This window comes from Periplaneta americana, chromosome 16, assembly GCF_040183065.1.
Source record: "Periplaneta americana isolate PAMFEO1 chromosome 16, P.americana_PAMFEO1_priV1, whole genome shotgun sequence".
In the NCBI taxonomy this organism is placed as follows: Eukaryota; Metazoa; Arthropoda; class Insecta; order Blattodea; family Blattidae; genus Periplaneta; species Periplaneta americana.
Window position 1 is genome coordinate 111,186,753 of NC_091132.1, and position 19,567 is coordinate 111,206,319.

Genomic DNA, 19,567 nt, shown 5'->3' on the forward strand with positions numbered 1-19,567 from the left:
TATCATTACTATTGCAATAACATAATCATTATCACTAATTGCTCCAACATATTTGACACTAGTTTCTTAAATGAGAGGACTGTAAGAAAAATCTTGGATTATGTAAATTTGTGGGTCTGGGGAAGGGATAATGAGTGTACAGTAAATGTTGTGAAACTGTACTCGAAAGTTGTATCCTGAGGCCACTTAGACCGAAGAAGTTGCCAATCATTGACAGTTTTTAATATTAACCCTTTGCAGCATAGTGGTTGTTCAGATGAACCACAGTTTTCTTTCTTTATAAATTTTATGGCACAGATATTCCACCAAGGAACCACCTCTTGAGTATACATAGAGGTGCCATCTGTGTTTTTAAATTGTGTGCAGAGTTAAAATGTTGAAAAAAAAATTGATCGAAGCTTTGTTATGATCCATGATATGAAAAACATAAAAAATTAATTTGTGCTGCAAAGGGTTAATTGCTTTGTAGCTCTATACCTCGCATAACAAAGAGCAAATTTTGTTATTGATATGACGTTTTTATCGTATTATGTTTTTGTCACTAAACTTAATCTGTATCTGATTTAGGACAACATCCGTAGTGTTCCATGTTTTTGTATGCGTACTCCAATTTCTTGTAGTTATTATTTCACCACTGCTGCGTTTTATTTACAACGTCATTATTTTATCATTCCTGATTAGACCTTAACTCAAAAGATACGTCACAAAATGGTCACCAATATTTTTATCCTTGTGTAGGATATTTTATTTATTTATTTATTTATTTATTTATTTATTTATTTATTTATTTATTTAAATATACAGAATACAGAATATAATTACAGCTATAGAAATAGAAATAAAATAATACAATCAATATAAAAAAGGAGATACAGTAATATTAACAAAATTTGAGGACCGAATGAGCAGCGCTCGTGTTCGGTCGCAGTTCAGATATATTATTAATAAGCATATAAGAGAATATACAAAGTAAAATAAAACAGGAACTAAAATTAAAACTACAGCTACAGTGAAATTATGTAATATAATAGGCCTATATTAATATAAGAGGAATATAGAAAATTAAATAAAATAAAATAGGAAATAAAAATTAAAATAACAGCGGCAATGAATTTATATAATATAATATTAACATAGAGAAGAAGAATATCGTACGTGAATAAAGTAGGACAATTTATAAAAAAATATATAAATTATTCCAATATTATAGAATATAAATATAATATAGGCTGATTAATTCATACACATAGGCTATAAATTTATTTAATCAAATTGAAATCATTAACACGTTTCTAATTTTCTTGTTATATTTTAGTGGGTTACATGTTAGAAGTCCTGGGTGTAATTTAGCTAAAGCATTGTACAACCGAGGGCCAAAATTAATGCTGTGCTTTAGACCAGCAGATGTGAAACATTTGGTTCTACTAATGTTGAATTACTGTATTATTTCGTCTTGTGTCATGATTATGTGCCTGTAATATAAACTTATTACGATTTTTATGATAAAATGTTAACAGAGTATATTTATAAATGTGTTCAATATTAAATACATTAAATTCAAAATAAATTAATTTATTTGGATAATCAAAACGTTTCTTCAAACAAATTAATTGTTCGTTTTGCAGTAAATTTAACGGACTAAGATCAATTTTTGTACTTCCACCCCAAACAATAATTCCATATTGAATCATAGACTGAAAAATGGCCAAATAAACATTTCGTAGAACTCTAATGGGTAAGTAGCACCGAAGATTAACGAATTTATAAACTGTTTTACGAAGCCTCTTACAAAGATAAGTAATGTGATGAGGCCATTTTAAATTTAGATCAATAATGATACCCAGATATTTCACATATATGTGGCTTCTTTCAATGGTGGACATTTACAACTTCTGGGATCTAAACAATTTTCACTGTGTATTATTAGTCTATATTCATCGCTAATTTTTAAATTTGATATAATTATAATCATTAAATAAAATAGCTTAGAATTTAATTAATAACAATATTGGCACTTTAAAATTCAGAGCAAATGCAGACTACATTAAAAGTGCTATTCAGAATTAAAATGATGAAAACTATCGTTTATTAATGGTTTGAAGGCCATCCGTAATTTCAGAATTCGATGCATAGTGGAAGTAATAACATAAATATGGGAAAAATTCTAAATAGGCCTATATTTATTTGTATTTACGTCTCTTTTGACACTCAGTTCGTTTCATCTTCAAATAAAGTATTTAGAGTTATTGAGTTACTTTATATCTTAACTCTAGAGTCCTTTTAAAACCTTTAGTAATATATAAATGGGGAGTAATTAGGATAGCTCTACAACAACCAAATTCATACGAATTTTTATATTTTTACCTTGTAATACATGCAGAAATATCAAAAGTTTGGGTCCAACAAATATACCATCTCCTTGTCCTCCCTGATGATAGAATCGATAAGTAGTTTCGAAACGTTGGCTGACTGTTTCTGGTTCAAAAACCAAAACTCACGCACCAGGTTGAACACCGTGAATGCACTGTACGGGACTGGAACTGCGTATAGGCCTATATTTGATGCACACGGAACTAGTTCTTAGATGAAGCGGTGAGGATGAGTTAAGGATTAGCGAGTTGTTTCGATGGTGCAAACAGACTGAAATAATTCACGTAGGTTATATAATAGGTAGCTTTAATAGTTTAAACAATGAAATTATTAATTATACTGTATGCGTTTTTTTAAATATATCAACTGGACCTAAATATTAAGTATTCTAAAAAAGAACACGAAGTAAATATATGCTTTCCTGAACAGGAAATTAAATTAAAAACATTTTCCTAGAGGAAAGATCTCTAATAATATATTGAGGATATACAGTAGGTCTTCACATTCCACTTCTACGTCATTTCCATACTTACTAATATGGTATGTTTGATAATAGCGCTCTAAATGGAATTTTTTAACAATGGTAATAACTTTTGTGCGAGATCGTGAGTATTTGCTTCGTTTCCGCACAAAACCAATCCGCGGAAAGTCTAAAATTCCACATTCAGTATTCCCAACCTAACACACATAACAATTTCCCTCTTCTTACCGCTTAAGTGAAATATTGATTTTACTGCTTTAGGCTTTTAACATATTATTTTTAGAGACGTTCAATATAGTAATAATTATAAATTGGAAACTTACCACTGCAATTTCACCTAAATTGCATTGTTAATTATTGTTTTTAAATATCTGCAAAAATTAAGTGAACTCTAAATCATTACATAACCTTACCGTTTAAGTTCGCATTTGTAGACGGGGAGGGGGGGAAAAAGACAGACGTATATCACGGCCTACTGGAGTATAGTAAATACAGAAAACATTTTAAAGCAACAATGTTGAAGATAGATATTTTTGTTTTGCAAATTTGCCGTCATTGAACAGAAACCAAGATGGAGATTTCATTGCAACTAATTAGAAATTCCTCTTTCAGGTATGTAATAAACGATCTTCGCACAAAATAATGTACGATACACGAGCGGTATGTTTTCTTTCAATTCTCGGAAATTAAAAAAGCTCAACTACGTTTCGCTTTTTCAAACTTTTCCTCGAACATGAAAACTTCAACATACCGCTCTTGTATCGCATATTACTATTTCTGTAACTGAATGTGCCCCATTTTCTACCACCGAAAATAAATAATCACTTTTCCACAGAGCATTCCATTGAGACCCTATGCGGCGTTTACTTTGGCTCTCGCTAGCCAGAGTGTAACTGCTTCACAGAAGTTCTGTTTATATAAGCTTACAACATTTATTGACTAGCTTAAGAATTTTAATTCGCTTATAAATGCTGCAGTCTATGTTTGTCGATCACTTACTTCAGCGAGACATTTCAGACAAGAGCCTAGAGGTTAGGCAATCTTCAAGACAGTTCACACGAGTGTTTATTCTCAGTTCCTCCGAGCTATTCCATCTCAAATCGACCGAAATATAGAGAAAATTGACCTCACAATTTCTAAATACAATAAAACTTTTTTTGTCCGTTGACAACTGTGATACAATGCTTTGTGCAAAGTTTGAGGCATCAGAACTTCATAGTGTTTAAATTAAAAATATTTAAATTTATCGTATTTTCATAAAATTAGCAACTTTAAACTGTAGCTCCGAAACCCTTTCACCCAGTGATCAAAATCATAGCTTATTTTGATGTTGAGAAGTTAAAGTTTATATTGACATGTAAACAGTTTTTCTTACTTTTATGGAAATGGAGAAATTTAGATTTTTCTTCATTAAGACACCTTTGCCCACGAAAAAATAGTTTTAAATTATATGGTTAGATTCCGCATTGAAAGTACAAATAAACACATATTTTACTGATGACACGTTGATAAGAAAGTATTGAAAATATCAAATAAAGAAAATAAATAGTACGCGCGTGAACTAACCAGCTGACTGTGAGGCGGCAGCTAGCCTAGGCAAGCAAGGTCAGAAGAAATAAACACGTGATGTTTCGTCTAGTAGCGCATAGCTGGACTAGCTTTATCACAAGTTTTCATAAACACAGGAGTAAAATGACGCCCAATGCTCGCTTATCTTCATCTCTCGGCCAGTTCGTGCGATACTGCGCCGTTCAAGTCCAGGCGTGTGAAAATAATTTATTTAATACCCTCGAAACTTATTGCCGAGCCACTAAGCAAACAATGCCGAATCCCTCTTAATAATGCATGGTTTTTTCTCAATATTTTTTACATTTTTACAAAAAGTAAGTAAAATCAGATTATCTGTCTCTCTGTGTACAATAAAAATAAGGATTACTTCTTAACATAATCTACCAAATGTCAGCTTCAAAATGAGCTCCCGTTCAATGTTCTGCAGTAAATGGTTCCAGAGTTCAGAGCGTTGAAAGAGGCTTGTTTTTATAAAATACGCTAAATTTGTCGCTAAATAGTACGAAAACCGTTTGACTTTCGATAGTATATTTTTGAACATGCACTCTCCTCAGCACCTTGTATAAATAGGGAAAAAATTAGAGTATTAAAAAAATGCGAGGTTTTTTACTGATCGATTTCATACGGAATAGCCCATATGGTGAAAATGCACACGAATGACCATCTTTGCCTTAAATCTTACTCGGTAAATTATTCAAGCCCACATTTAGACCTTTCCTCAACCTTATTAGATTAACATCCTGTAGATTTCTTGTGATGTGGGATGAGCACTACACCGATCTTAGACTGAAACAACGCAGATGACACAATTTTAGTGAACAAACTTTAACATCCGATATGAGATTCCAACGCGAATCAAAGCATCACCTTCGCCATTACTTGTACCGCGGTCGCTCAAAGGGCTATTATAAAGTGAATGAGTAGTGAATTTGCTTTTTATCAATTTCTATAAAAAAATTTTCAATTCTTAATGGATAGCATTTGTCCTTCCCAACCAAGTAGTCCGAGGCTCAATTCCCGGCATGGGTGGAGCTGGGCGTTTGTCTCTCATCTCGTACGTTTCCTGACGATGTCCCTGCATCGTGCTGACCACACGGTCAGAGAAGCTCACATTGTGACAGAACCTAGGGTTGGTTCCACACCTCCCTATACTGCATGGATGTAGGCTAAAAAGGAGGAGATTAAAATAATAATACATAGAAGAAGAAGAAAAAGAAGAAGAAGAAGAACAAGAATTAAAAGAAGAAGAAGAAGAATTAAAAGAAGAAGAAGAATTAAAAGAAGAAGAAGAATTAAAAGAAGAAGAAGAGGAATTAAAAGAAGAAGATGAAGAAGAATTAAAAGAAGAAGAATTAAAAGAAGAAGAATATTTAAAAGAAGAAGAATTAAAAGAAGAAGAATTAAAAGAAGAAGAATTAAAAGAAGTATAAAATTCTTACATGATGAGAAAGCGAAATTTGAAACTTTAGTATGTGAAATACTGCAGTGGAAGTTTTTCTGATATCCAACCTGGTGCAAATATCTTGAATGTTGTGTAAACAAGATTCTTCGTAAAAAAGCGGAAACATTCGATAATGGGTACAATTACAATTCACCCTAAAGCATTCGGCACCTGTTCACAATGATTGACGTCTCCATGTTACAGGACATTGTTCATCGCAGCGGAATTCTACGGTTTTTCCTCATTGGGAGGATTTCCCCCCATGCTCCACCCACTTGCTTGTTTTGAATTCGAAGGTGCGCTGTTGTTTGTAAACTATATTAAGAGACCAGAAGCTATCGGATTCACTGTCAGTTCTTAAATAGCAGCCGAGGAGGACGATCGGGTAGAGGATCTCTTCTTAGCAGAAGTCCAGAACGAGCGGTGTTGTGTTGTTAGTTACTGCATTGCACTCCAACGCTATTGCCGCTTCATGATGTCATTAGCCTTCCTGCTTAGGGCAAGTCTTGCACTCGCCTTGTACGTAATAACAGCTGAGGCAGCTCCTGTGTCTAAAACCGAGGCCGTGGTGAGTAAAGAGATATTCTACGTTTAAGAGTTGTTTGTGTTTGTGCCACCGCAGCGCAGCCAGGTGAGAGATATCTAATGTACAAACGGCTATCGACTCTAATTTGCTTTAATATTTCACTAAACTGAATGAAAATAATACAGTATATCCATTATTATCTGTGTTCTCATTAGCTTGCCTGGTGTTATTTCTCTAATGAATATTGCATGTCTAGAAACAAACTGTTTTGACTTTCAACAACTCATCAAACCATAATTATTTTATGTTTAACGTTGGATTGTATTGTATTGTATTTATTAACATTCCATGGTATTCATACATTGCTTCACAGCTAGAATATGGAACAAGTCAAAAAACTTAATACTATTATAAAATCTTAATTTATAGTCACAGTCTAGATGAAATATATACAGACGAGATTTACAATATAGTCTACTAGTAGAACACAAAGTTTTAATATCAATTTCATGAAGCGTTATTGAATGTCATGAATTCACCTACAGAATAGAAGGCGTGAGAAATTAGGTACTTCTTTAATTTGGCCCTAAATAATTTTATGTTTTGAGTCCCATTTTTTATATCGATAGGAAGGCTATTAAAATTTTTACTGCCATATAACGCACTCCTTTTTGATAGCACAATAGACTTTCCGATGGAGTATGAAAGTCATTTTTTGACGTGTATTTATGCTATGAACTGTTGAATTAGTTTTCACGATTACATACGAGGAAGATTATTAATGAAAAGATATACTGACAAATCATGGACATTATTTGTAGTTTTTTGAAAATTAGTACTACACAATTCCCTAGATTTGGCACCTTCTATTATTCTAATTACTCTTTTTTGTAATAGGAATATACTGTTACTATCGGTGGAATTTCCCCAGAATATTATTCCAAAACTCATTACCGAGTGGAAGTATGCAAAATATATTGTTTTTAAGGTATTGATATTTACTATCTTTTGCATAGATCTAATAGCAAAACAAGATGAATTTAGTTTGGGGGTAATTTCTTTAATATGATTTTTCCAGTTTAACACATTATTGATTTTTAAGCCAAGAAATTTGGTTGTTGTTGTTGTTTCTAATAGGCATCTATTGTTAATTATTGCGCTAGAAATTTGCGACGTTGAATTTGGACAGGATTTAAATTGAATTATATTAATTTTGTTACAATTTAATACCAATTAATTGACTGAGAAGTCGACCTGGTTGGCGAGTTGGTATAGCGCTGGCCTTCTATGCCCAAGGTTGCGGGTTCGATCCCGGGCCAGGTCGATGGCATTTAAGTGTGCTTAACTGCGACAGGCTCATGTCAGTAGATTTACTGGCATGTAAAAGAACTCCTGTAGGACAAAATTCCGGCACATCCGGCGACGCTGATATAACCTCTGCAGTTGCGAACATCGTTAAATAAAACATAACATTTAACATTTGACTGAGAACCAGTCACATATATTGAAGAGAATTTCCTCTGTTGAAGATTGGAATGTGTTGGAGTTATTGGCTGCAATTACTATACTTGTGTCATCTGCAAATAATATGGGATGACGTACATCTTTTATTACGGGGGCAAGATCATTTATAAACACTAGAAAAAGTAGGGGACCTAGGGATTTGCTATATTACGAAATTTTCTAAGAATATGGCATGTATTTCTGCTTTTTTTTTTCTTGATTGTTGCTGTTTAGTCAACTGTCCTAGACTTAACAAGATTAACATATCTCTAGCTGATACGGTAATTAAACTGGAACAAGATTTTACTTTTTTTGTAAAAAGTGATAAGATTATTATGTACAGAATTATACCTCGAATTGAAAACGGCTGAAGAAATAATAGGTAAAATTAATGTAATTTTTGTGGTAATGAAAATAGAATAAACTATTTTTTTGTCAAAATTTTTCTTTTGTATAGAATTCAGAATTCTCTTCTCCCCACAGATAATTTCCAAGTCAGGCAGTACCATAGGATTATAATCTATATAACCTTGTACTTACGGCTGAATGTTCGTAATAGCATTTATTACCCTTGGAAGATATCCCTTCATAATGCTGTTGGTTTCTCGGAAAGTAAAAAATACGATTAGGAACTCATTACAAACGATAAATTTTGAATTTCCCTTCCAGGTTTAAGTTTCGAGTTCGTAAATAGCAAATGAATATTGGAAGGAATTACAATATAAAAAAATTCAAGGCCTATCGTGTAAATTTATGCCAAAAATTAATTACACACATCTATTTAAACCATTAGGTTACGTTTTGAGACTTTTCTGTGTAATATGGAAATAAAAAGTTTACATTCGTATTTGAGTGCACAAAAAATAGTTTAATTTATGTATGTCTTTCGAGTGTTGTTCAAGAAAACAAACTGGAAATGGGAATGTTAGTAATATGCTGAAGATCTGAATTGTTGTAAGACGTGCAAAATGTAAAATAATGAAGTCTGTCACCTCTGTGACACTAATTTCTTTCTAATGCTCGCAAAACATCTTAACTTTTTTCTGAGCATGTAATAAGTTGTGTCTTCAGGGAGACTTAAAAACTGTTAAATGAAGCCAAACGGCAAACACTTGATTACATTTTGTATGTTCGGTTTTGTTGCTTTGTGTTGCAACATTTTGTTAAGACTGATTCAATTTTTAGTAATTTTGTCAAGACATTTAAACGTGTCTAAACATTAACAAAATAATATAATTGTATATTTTTTTGTACACCAGCTTTATTATAAACAGTCTTTATTGTTAGTGAAATTCTTTCATAACATTCCACGTTATTGTACCAGAGTCGTAAAAATTACCATGCCAAGTAAAACGCCATGACTTTTATTATGACGGCATAACATGTACCATAAAGCTAATATTATGAAACGATTTTCCGTGCAATAATATTTAATACAAGATTGTTGTCATAGCAACGCCTTTCTTTATTAATAATTTTTCATAATGCTGTCGTACAAAAATAACATATGAAACACGTTTACAATGTTATACAGTTATTGCATTGTCAAAATTAGGAAACGTGATATGATATGATATGATATGATATGATATGATATGATATGATATGATATGATATGATATGATATGATATGATATGATGTGATGTGATGTGATGTGATGTGATGTGATGTGATATGATATGATATGATATGATATGATATGATATGATATGATATGATATGATATGATATGATATGATATGATATGATATGATATGATATGATATATGATGTGATGTGATGTGATGTAATGTGATGTGATGTGATGTGATGTGATATGATATGATATGATATGATATGATATGATATGATATGATATGATATGATATGATATGATATGATATGATATGATATGATATGATGTATTTCGTCACGGCACTTCTTTACATGTAATGGTGTACCTCACATTTTCTATGTACATATTATTACAGTAACACATTATTTGCAGTACACGTCTACACAAATACTCCCAATTACACTGTGTACCTTTTTTATTACTTGGTCTAATCTTCCCTTCAGTATTTCTCCTACATTTCGTTTGTTATTCTCTATTTGTTCATTAACCCTAATTTATCTAATATTATATAGTACTTTCAAACCCCCTTTTCCTCTCTCTAACTACTATTCACTAAAATCTCAATTTCACTTTTTCTCTATAAATTATCATATTGAAATATGTGTCCTATTTGTTCTTTGACCTTTTCTCCTTTCTTTCTCTTATATTCATTTACTGTTCCAACGTTCAAATGTTAGTACTAAATTTATGCTGCCACTTGTTCACTTCTTTTAATCCTTTTTCACTATTTTCACTCTTTTCTATTTGCGCTCACTTTCACTTTCTCACTATTCCACTTACACCTAATCCTTTCTCACTATTCTCAATTCCTATAAATACTTACTTACTTACTTACTTACTTACTTACCTACTTACTTACTGGCTTTTAAGGAACCCGGAGGTTCATTGGCACTCTCACATAAGCCCGCCATTGGTCCCTATCCTGAGCAAGATTAATCAAGTCTCTACCATCATATCCCACCTCCCTCAAATCCATTTTAATATTATCTTCCCATCTACGTCTCGGCCTCCCCAAAGGTCTTTTTCCCTCCGGTCTCCCAACTAACATTCTATATGCATTTCTGGGTTCGCCTATACGTGCTACATGTCCTGCCCATCTCAAACGTCTGGATTTGATGTTCCCAATTATGTCAGGTGAAGTATACAATGCGTGCAGTTCTGCTTTGTGTAACTTTCTCCATTCTCCTGTAACTGCATCCCTCTTAACCCCAAATATTTTCCTAAGAACCTTATTCTCAAACACCCTTAATCTCTGTTCCTCTCTCAAGTTTCACAATCATACAGAACAACCGGTAATATAACTGTTTTATAAATTCTAACTTTCAGATTTTTTGACAGAAGGCTAGATGACAAAATCTTCTCAACCGAATAATAACACGCATTTCCCATATTTATTCTGCGTTTAATTTCCTCCCGAGTGTCATTTATATTTGTTACTGTTGCTCCAAGATATTTGAATTTTTCCAACTCTTCGAAAGATAAATCTTCAACTTTATAGTTCCATTTCGTACAATATTCTCGTCACGAGACATAATCATATACTTTGTCTTTTCGGGATATACTTCCAACCCTATCGCTTTACTTGCTTCAAGTAGAATTTCCGTGTTTTCCCTAATCGTTTGTCGATTTTCTCCTAACATATTCACGTCATCCGCATAGACAAGAAGCTGATGTAACCCATTCAACTCCAAACCCTGTCTATTATCCTGAACTTTCCTAATGGCATATTCTAGAGCGAAGTTAAAAATTAAAGGTGATAGTGCAAATTCCTATAAATACTTATACTTTATCTCCACACATCTGATTATACACTTCCTCTCTCCCCTATACTTCTCGATCTTTTACAGTTCCACTTTACTTGCACTTTTTGATCACATCCCCTGAATTTTTAATCATATCCTCAGCTGTCGCAGGTTCTGTCCTTTCTTTACTGTTCGTCTCTGCCTTTTTTCTGTCTCTGTCTTTCTTTCTATTTCTTTCTTCTTCTTCTTCTATTCCTCTTTTATCCCCCCACGCTTTCACTTTCACATACTAGATTTCCACTTACACTCGCACCCTTATTCTTTTCACTACTTTCTTCCCTATCACTTCCTGACTCTTGGTTATTTAGGAACCATAATATAGGGCCTACTGTTATTTAATATACATGTTCAACTTTACTGCTATGTTAAAATTGAGATTAATTTGGGAAAAATGCTTAGAAAATGTTAATTAATATTATCGGTTAAAATCGTCCTTTTATTTACAAGTTTAATTTTATTTACTTAGCCGTTTCCGTATTATTTATTTCCTTATTTGCTGATTTAATTATATTTGTGATGTGAGATAGCTGATAACTCTATGTTAGATATTCTCCAATAGCTAGATTTCATTCCATCAGTATGGTTTAAAACAAAGGACAGACACAAGACACAAACCACAAGCCCAGTCTTTAGGAAAGTAAATCCATTTCCCTTTTGAAATTCTAATTCCAATCAGTTGTATTCGTAACCGTAAGCAGTAATTTTGACCCACAGCATAAGCCTATTTAAAGCCCCTACTCATTTATACTGAGGCTAAACTTTTCGGTGCCATGGTCACCCCATATTACATGAGGTCTCCAACACGTGTATCAGGTATATAAAGTTCAAATTGTCTTTAAGGGTGTTTCTAGCTACTAGAAAAAGTCAATAACAATGTTTATTATAGGCGCTAGAGTACAGTTCGTATAGGTCAGTTTCTGTCAGATGCGTTTCCAATTCACTGTGGGCTAAAGCAAGAAGATGCACTATCACCTTTACTTTTTAACTTCGCTCTAGAATATGCCATTAGGAAAGTTCAGGATAATAGACAGGGTTTAGAATTGAACGGGTTACATCAGCTGCTTGTCTATGCGGATGACGTGAATATGTTAGGAGAAAATCGACAAACGATTAGGGAAAACGGGGAAATTCTACTTGAAGCAAGTAAAGCGATAGGGTTGGAAGTAAATCCCGAAAAGACTAAGTATATGATTATGTCTCGTGACGAGAATATTGTACGAAATAGAACTATAAAAACTGGAGATTTATCCTCCGAAGAGGTGGAAAAATTCAAATATCTTGGAGCAACAGTAACAAATATAAATGACACTCGGGAGGAAATTAAACGCAGAATAAATATGGGAAATGCGTGTTATTATTCGGTTGAGAAGCTTTTATCATCCAGTCTGCTGTCAAAAAATCTGAAAGTTAGAATTTATAAAACAGTTATATTATCGGTTGTTCTGTATGGCTGTGAAACTTGGACTCTCACTTTGAGAGAGGAACAGAGATTAAGGGTGTTTGAGAATAAGGTTCTTAGGAAAATATTTGGGGCTAAGAGGGATGAGGTAACAGGAGAATGGAGAAAGTTACACAATGCAGAGCTGCACGCATTGTATTCTTCACCTGACATAATTAGGAATATTAAATCCAGACGTTTGTGGTGGGCAGGGCATGTAGCACGTATAGGAGAATCCAGAAATGCATATAGAGTGTTAGTTGGGAGGCCGGAGGGAAAAAGACCTTTGGGGAGGCCGAGACGTAGATGGGAAGATAATATTAAAATGGATTTGAGGGAGGTGGGATATGATGGTAGAGACTGGATTAATCTTGCTCAGGATAGGGACCAATGGCGGGCTTATGTGAGGGCGGCAGTGAACCTCCGAGTTCCTTAAAAGCGAGTAAGTATGTAAGTAAGCAAGAGCTGGTAACTCAGGTTCCAATCCCGGAAGTGGAATTTGTTGTAGACAAAAATGATGCTTGGTGATAAGTTTTTATGGTGTATACCCATTTTGTACCGGCCCCTTATCACTGTTTCATTAATCATCATCACCGTCCAGTGCTATATCGTACTTAAGAATTTAGTTATATAATAAGTCGCTTTCCGTGCTGCACAGAGGGCAATGCTGAAGCAGCGGCAGAAAGACTTACACTTTCGGCTCATCACTCCTACATGAGGATGCTTTGGTGAATAATGATGCAGAGTAAAAAGATCTTGCTACGTTTTATTTGTGTTTTTCTGTCGTTATAAATGCAATTATAAAAAATCTACTTTTTATTATATTTGATTTCTGAAATACGTGTATTGTTTACAGTCGTACTTGGAGCAGTATGGGTATATTTCTTCCGAAGGCACCAATAAATCCAGCTCTTTAACTACTCGAGAGGCGTTTATAAAAGCTATATCGGAGTTCCAGGAATTTTCAGGACTTCCTATCACAGGTAATTAAAATTGCTTGAATTTATACTTCGTTCATAATATTTCACATTAAAAATACGAAATTTGTCGAAAGATGTGTAAGTGTACCGAAGCAAATATTATAAATTTTATCATACCAGGAGTTGTTATACATTTATTATTTATATTAATGATAATTGTTCTGTTTACCGCGAAATATTTGGTCATCCTATTGAAGTTTGTAGAATTAACATAATCGTTCTTTATTTTGGCTACTGACATTTATTTTGCTATGTTTTCTCACTTATGGAAACTAAATACAAAACTTTCAACTGCCCCTTAAGTCGAATACCGGTAAAATTGCACGTGGCTACATTTTAAATTTTGAAAAGAAAACAAAAACAAAACTATAGTCGCGACGCTGTTATTTCCTGCGTGACTCCTCCTCTTTGCTTACGTCTTAGAAAGTCAAGGCTCTATAAAATCTAGATTGGTAGTATCGTTCGCCATTTTTATTCTTTCGTTGCCGAGCTACCATACGAGGAATCTATTTGCCACACCGTTAAACATTATCATGTCGTAGCTCCTATGATAATAAATCAAACGCACTATAATTCAGCAAATAATTGAGCGGCAAATAACGTCTTCGTGTGCTTTCTGAGAACGCCAACGAAAGAGCCAAAATGGTGGGCGATTATATTAAGTATTTATCGAGCCTTAAGAAATGAATAACGTCTTCATCAGCGAATCACAAGACGCACACGTTTAAATGTAGCCGGCCTACAACGCCATTGGCTGCTGGAAATTAGAGCGACGGGACTATAATTGCTCGATAATGTGAAGTTACTACCGTTACATTGTTGTGGTTTTTATCTGCAATTATCATCTAATCTTTGAGATGAAGGTATTAAGTTTGGCGCTTATTGTTGCAGGTGAACTGGACCGCAACACAGCGGAAGCTATGAGCCTGCCACGGTGTGGAGTGAAAGATAAGTTGTCTGCAACAGAGCGCTCTCGCAGCAAGAGATACGTGCTCCAAGGTATTGTGCAAAATTTTACCATTTTATTATATTCAACAGATTTAGTGAAGTTTTGGTAACAGTTTGTAATTTAGTAGACCATTGGAGTAGTTTCTTGGTTTGATTACACAGGGACATCATTTTATTTTTACTTCAATTTTTATTGTACCTGAGTTTTTGAATGTACTTCACTCCCATCCCTTCTACTAGTAAACATCCAACCGTCCACCACGCAGAACCAAGGCCGCGTATGCAGTCAAAGTCGCCTTACGGTCATAGTAAACAGTACTGAGTTAGTGAGTATAGTACGTTCCAGAAATATGTTCGCGTTTTCCAGTGACGAAAGAGCTTTCAATATTGAATCGTATTTTCGCATAGGTACTGTCGTCCGTTTGCCTACGTCGCATCGCGGTTTCCCCCACCCGCTTCTGCTCGCCCCTCTGTAAAGGCTAGTGGCTGGGCTGTCTTAGTTCTTTTCTGAAAACATTAATTTCTGTTAGGAATTTGACGTCTGCGTAATATTATACAACTGTTTAAAATAACTTAAATAAAAGGGCCTCGTTAAGTAATTAACTGTCACGTGTTTTCCCCCCCTTCTACTACCCTACGACAAAACCACTTGGACGGAGAGTAGATAGCATATCTGAGTAATTTTATCTTTTCGGATCGGGCAGAAGTGAAGATTGAATTTACAGTACGTAAAGTACTCTTTTATAGAGTAGATACAGAATTATTTCAATATGAGTTGCCAGTACGAAGGACGAAATTGGTAATTGGAATTAGGTACAATAGTCTATAGTGCAATAATATGCACAAAAGAACTGAAGCCTGTATCGAAGTGAATGGCCACCATTTTCAAAAATGTTTAAATATCCATATTATGATTATTTTTCAATTTAACTTCATTCTCTATATTGTACGCTAATATGCTGTAGACAGTATAATATGTATACTGCATAATGAATACGTCCGAATGGATAGTTCAGTTCGTGAGTAAAAACACTTATTGTTAATACTGTACTGTATTTTGATTAAACAAAAACGTAATAAATGTTATGAAACTCAAAATCGCGATATTTCTTGATTTACGTAAATGGATGAACTACTTTTCTTCCCTCCTATGCCTAGTAAAGTGATTTGTTTGTATTTTACGCTAGTATCATCGAACTCCAGTCGTGGCGGGCGGTAGCAAACGGTGTTTCCGATTCTGAACCGTTAATCCAAAGGTATAGCCAGGTTAATATTAGAAATGTTAGCAAAAATAAAATGATGTCCCTGTATATGCTTTAATGGGATCAAATAACTAAGAAAAAGTTTTAAGAACCAATTTAAAACTGATATTTTTGTGTGAGAAACAAAAGGGAAATTAAACATTGTGTAATATAAATTTTAAAATATTAATCATTTTATTTTATTAATATAGGCAGTAATTCCACAATATATGAATGCAAGATAAGCTAGAATAATTAAACATCAGGATTATTGAGTTACAACAAAGAGACATAAAGTCTTCATGAATTTTATTAATTTACGATAACTTACCGAAGTGCAACTTAAAATACATTTAATGTAGTACTTGTATAGTACTCAGTTCAACTATTTAAAGAAATATCACTGGATATTTCCTTAATAATACAATTCTTTGCATAATTAAAAATTATTTCAACCGATAATTAATTTTCACATTTATTATTTAAAGGAAGCCGTTGGAGGGTAAAGGACCTGACTTACAGAGTTTTAAAATATCCACGCAATATTCACAAGTCAACCGCGGATGCTGAGATTGCAAAGGCTTTTAAAGTCTGGGCGGATCAGACTGGGCTGACGTTCACAAGAAAAAGTACAGGAAGAGTTCACATTGAAATTCGGTTTGACGGAGGCAGAGGTGCGTCTGACGGACCTGGGAAAATTTTAGCACGCGCTTACTTCCCCCAGCATGGTGGAGACGTCACCTTTGATGATGCTGAATGGTGGACTGTCAGTGGAAATCAAGGTGAGTTCATTCGGAGTACTACTATTACTTCTTCTATATATGCATTCTTAACTGTTAGTTAAATTTTTGTGAGTCCAGTATTTCTTATTGTATCTATTCTACAGAGATATTTTCTTCCTACTAAGGGCCGTATTCATAAACGGGACTTTGGATGAAGACTTCCCAAAGTCGACTTTCGTAGTAAAGTTTAACTTTGTTAAAAGAGTCCTATTCATAGACAATACTTCTGAGATTTTGACTTCGGTAAGTCGAGATTTGACGATCTTGTTCTAATGTTGGCAATCATAATCACTGCCTTTTAAACGAATTAAATTAATAGATAGTTGAAATAGAGTAGGCATTGCCACAATCAAAGCCATCTTTTGAGTCACAAATCAATGAAACAATTGAACATCGGTACATGTTAAACAATTGTTGACCGTTCTTGCAGCTTTACATAAGAATAATATTATTATTCGAGGACTTATTGTGAAACTAACGTAACATAAATACAGAAATTGGCATTTTTATGTCTTTACACCAATCGATATTATCCTGCTGACAGTTGGCAGAGTTATTCCCTACTTGTCTGCAGAAACTACTTAAAAATATCTAAAATCGATATGCAGAACACATTATGACGACCGCAAGGATTATAAATTAACTGCATTTCCAACTGTATAACCTATCCTCTGTAGAATTAAATAGTAAGAATCAATATTAAGCTATTAATCCTTACCTATAACGTAAAATCGCGATGAAATAAGTTGTATTATTTATTGGTGGAACAGATAATCTTATTTGATTATTCATCAATGAAAGTCGAAACATGACGAGGTTATTTAATACTGTCTGTTTATCAAATCTGTACCTTGAATTGAATTTATAACCTATAATAATACGCTAAGGAACATGAGCAGCTTTAATAATCTCCTAGATGTCTTCAATATTCTCGGCAAATTCAACAATTTCCCAAATATCAGCCATTTTCCTTTTGTCTACGAACGAAAGTCAAAGTCTAGATTTTCGGCGACTTCGAAGTAAAGTCAAGATTGAAGTTTACTTTCGTCAAAGTGTCGACTGTGAATAGGAAAATGTTGAATTTGTACTTTCCAAAGCCAACTTCGGTCCAAAGTCTCGTCTATGAATACGACCTTAAACTGAGTAATTTCTGCATGCCGGAAGAGTTGACTTGAAACTGAAAGTGCCTGTAATAGCTTTTTATAGCAATGATTTTGTAAAATAAATTGACAATATATTTTTTTTACTTCCATTAAATTTAGAATTGTCTGTCAAAATTAAGAAAAAAATATCATTTGCTTTCATATTATAGAATATAAAAAGTTTTATAAGAAACTGAATACATCTGTTGGTCTACGTACTAAACCATTTCACATAGGTTTAAACAAGGCTCAGTAAAGATTGTTTACAGTGCCACTAAAATTGTTTAAGTAGGCCTACACATAGTAATGTTGAACACGTTTAGTGGATTTTCTTTTAAAACTCTTTAAAACGTGTTGAGATTCAAATAGATTGAGCTAAGTTTAAGTGAGACTATTTCTGTATTAATATACAATGGAATTAATTTTAATGAAGATTATTTATAATATTTTCTTAAGTGATTATTATTACAGAAGTCCATACAGACGGGAAGATTATTTCTCGTGCCAATTAAACTCATTAAAGTTGTTCAAATCCATAAGCAGAAGCAAGTTTGTTAAATTTATAAATTGTTTCTAACACTTATTTAAATTTCTGGAAATCATATTACGAGATTAAATTGGAAGAAGGCTATATCTGCTTATGTAACTTATTAACATCTATATAATCTTGTTGATCATATATTCATAAACTTTTATTATTATTATTATTATTATTATTATTATTATTATTATTATTTTCCTCGCTGTTATTTATACTCGCTTTAACATCTTTGGTCATATCGCGAGTTAATCTTTGGTTGAAATCCGAAGGCCTGTGTACTATTGTTGAGACTGGTTCTATTGTTGTGAACTAGATGGTGACTGTATATGTATGACTGATTTGTTATCAATATGATTTCAGTGACGAATGAGGCCGGTGATTTATTATTATTATTATTATTATTATTATTATTATTATTATTATTATTATTATTATTATTATTATTATTCAGGCACGAATCTTCTTCAAGTGGCAGCTCATGAGTTTGGACATTCGCTGGGTCTTGAACACTCAAAGGTGAACGCTGCTCTCATGGCTCCATTTTACCGATATAAGTCACCATTCCGACTGCATACAGACGACATTCGAGGCATACAGGCACTGTACGGCAGGAGGCGTTTTTAAATAACGCTGACTACTACACTTCCTCGACGCAAGTTCCTAGTCTTATTTAATGAAGAATCTGGCCGACGAAGGTGCTGGCAACCTTCAACAACATATTTATGTTCGATGAAACTCTTTTAGTGATATTGGCATGTAAAAACTGATATCATGATCTCAGCTTCATAAATTATTAACTTCTGTTACACTAACCATGACAATGCAAGCTGGTTTACATCTCACTCTTGACTTTCGACGGTGTAGTTCAGTCCTACATTAATGCTGTGCATTACATGTTGTGACTGGCACTGTCATTTTCAGGGATTTCTTATGATTCAGTAGTTTTGTCTTTCTTAATGCTGAATTTTCATCCTTAGAAATCTCTTTGCAATATTGTGAATGAAGTAGCCAGGTATTGTTTAATAACTGGGTACACAGTTCTTGACTCAACGCTGTATTTTGTTCACGAATAATATTTATGTAAGATGGCTTTAATTTTTATATTATTATATACAATATGATGGATTCTGTATTTATGTAAACATACTGTTTATTAAAGCTTGTTATTTAAGTTAAACGGAAGTAGT

General features: G+C 33.5%; 1 protein-coding gene across 1 annotated transcript; it reads left to right on the forward strand.

Annotated features, from left to right (window-relative positions):
- The first annotated feature begins 6,199 nt into the window (after positions 1-6,199).
- LOC138691069 (matrix metalloproteinase-19-like) lies at positions 6,200-19,557 on the forward strand. Its single transcript, XM_069812755.1, has 5 exons — positions 6,200-6,429; positions 13,603-13,729; positions 14,618-14,725; positions 16,404-16,697; positions 18,832-19,557. Exons 1-5 carry the CDS (start codon positions 6,334-6,336, stop codon positions 19,002-19,004), a joined length of 798 nt encoding a protein of 265 aa, XP_069668856.1. The 5' UTR covers positions 6,200-6,333; the 3' UTR covers positions 19,005-19,557.
- The last annotated feature ends 10 nt before the right edge of the window (positions 19,558-19,567 follow it).

Coding starts and splice junctions, on each gene's coding strand:
- LOC138691069 (XM_069812755.1), top strand. CDS start 6,334: ATGATGTCATTAGCCTTCCTGCTTAGGGCAAGTCTTGCACTCGCCTTG. Junction 13,730..14,617: donor TTCAGGACTTCCTATCACAG/GTAATTAAAATT, acceptor TTATTGTTGCAG/GTGAACTGGACCGCAACACA. Junction 14,726..16,403: donor CAAGAGATACGTGCTCCAAG/GTATTGTGCAAA, acceptor TATTATTTAAAG/GAAGCCGTTGGAGGGTAAAG.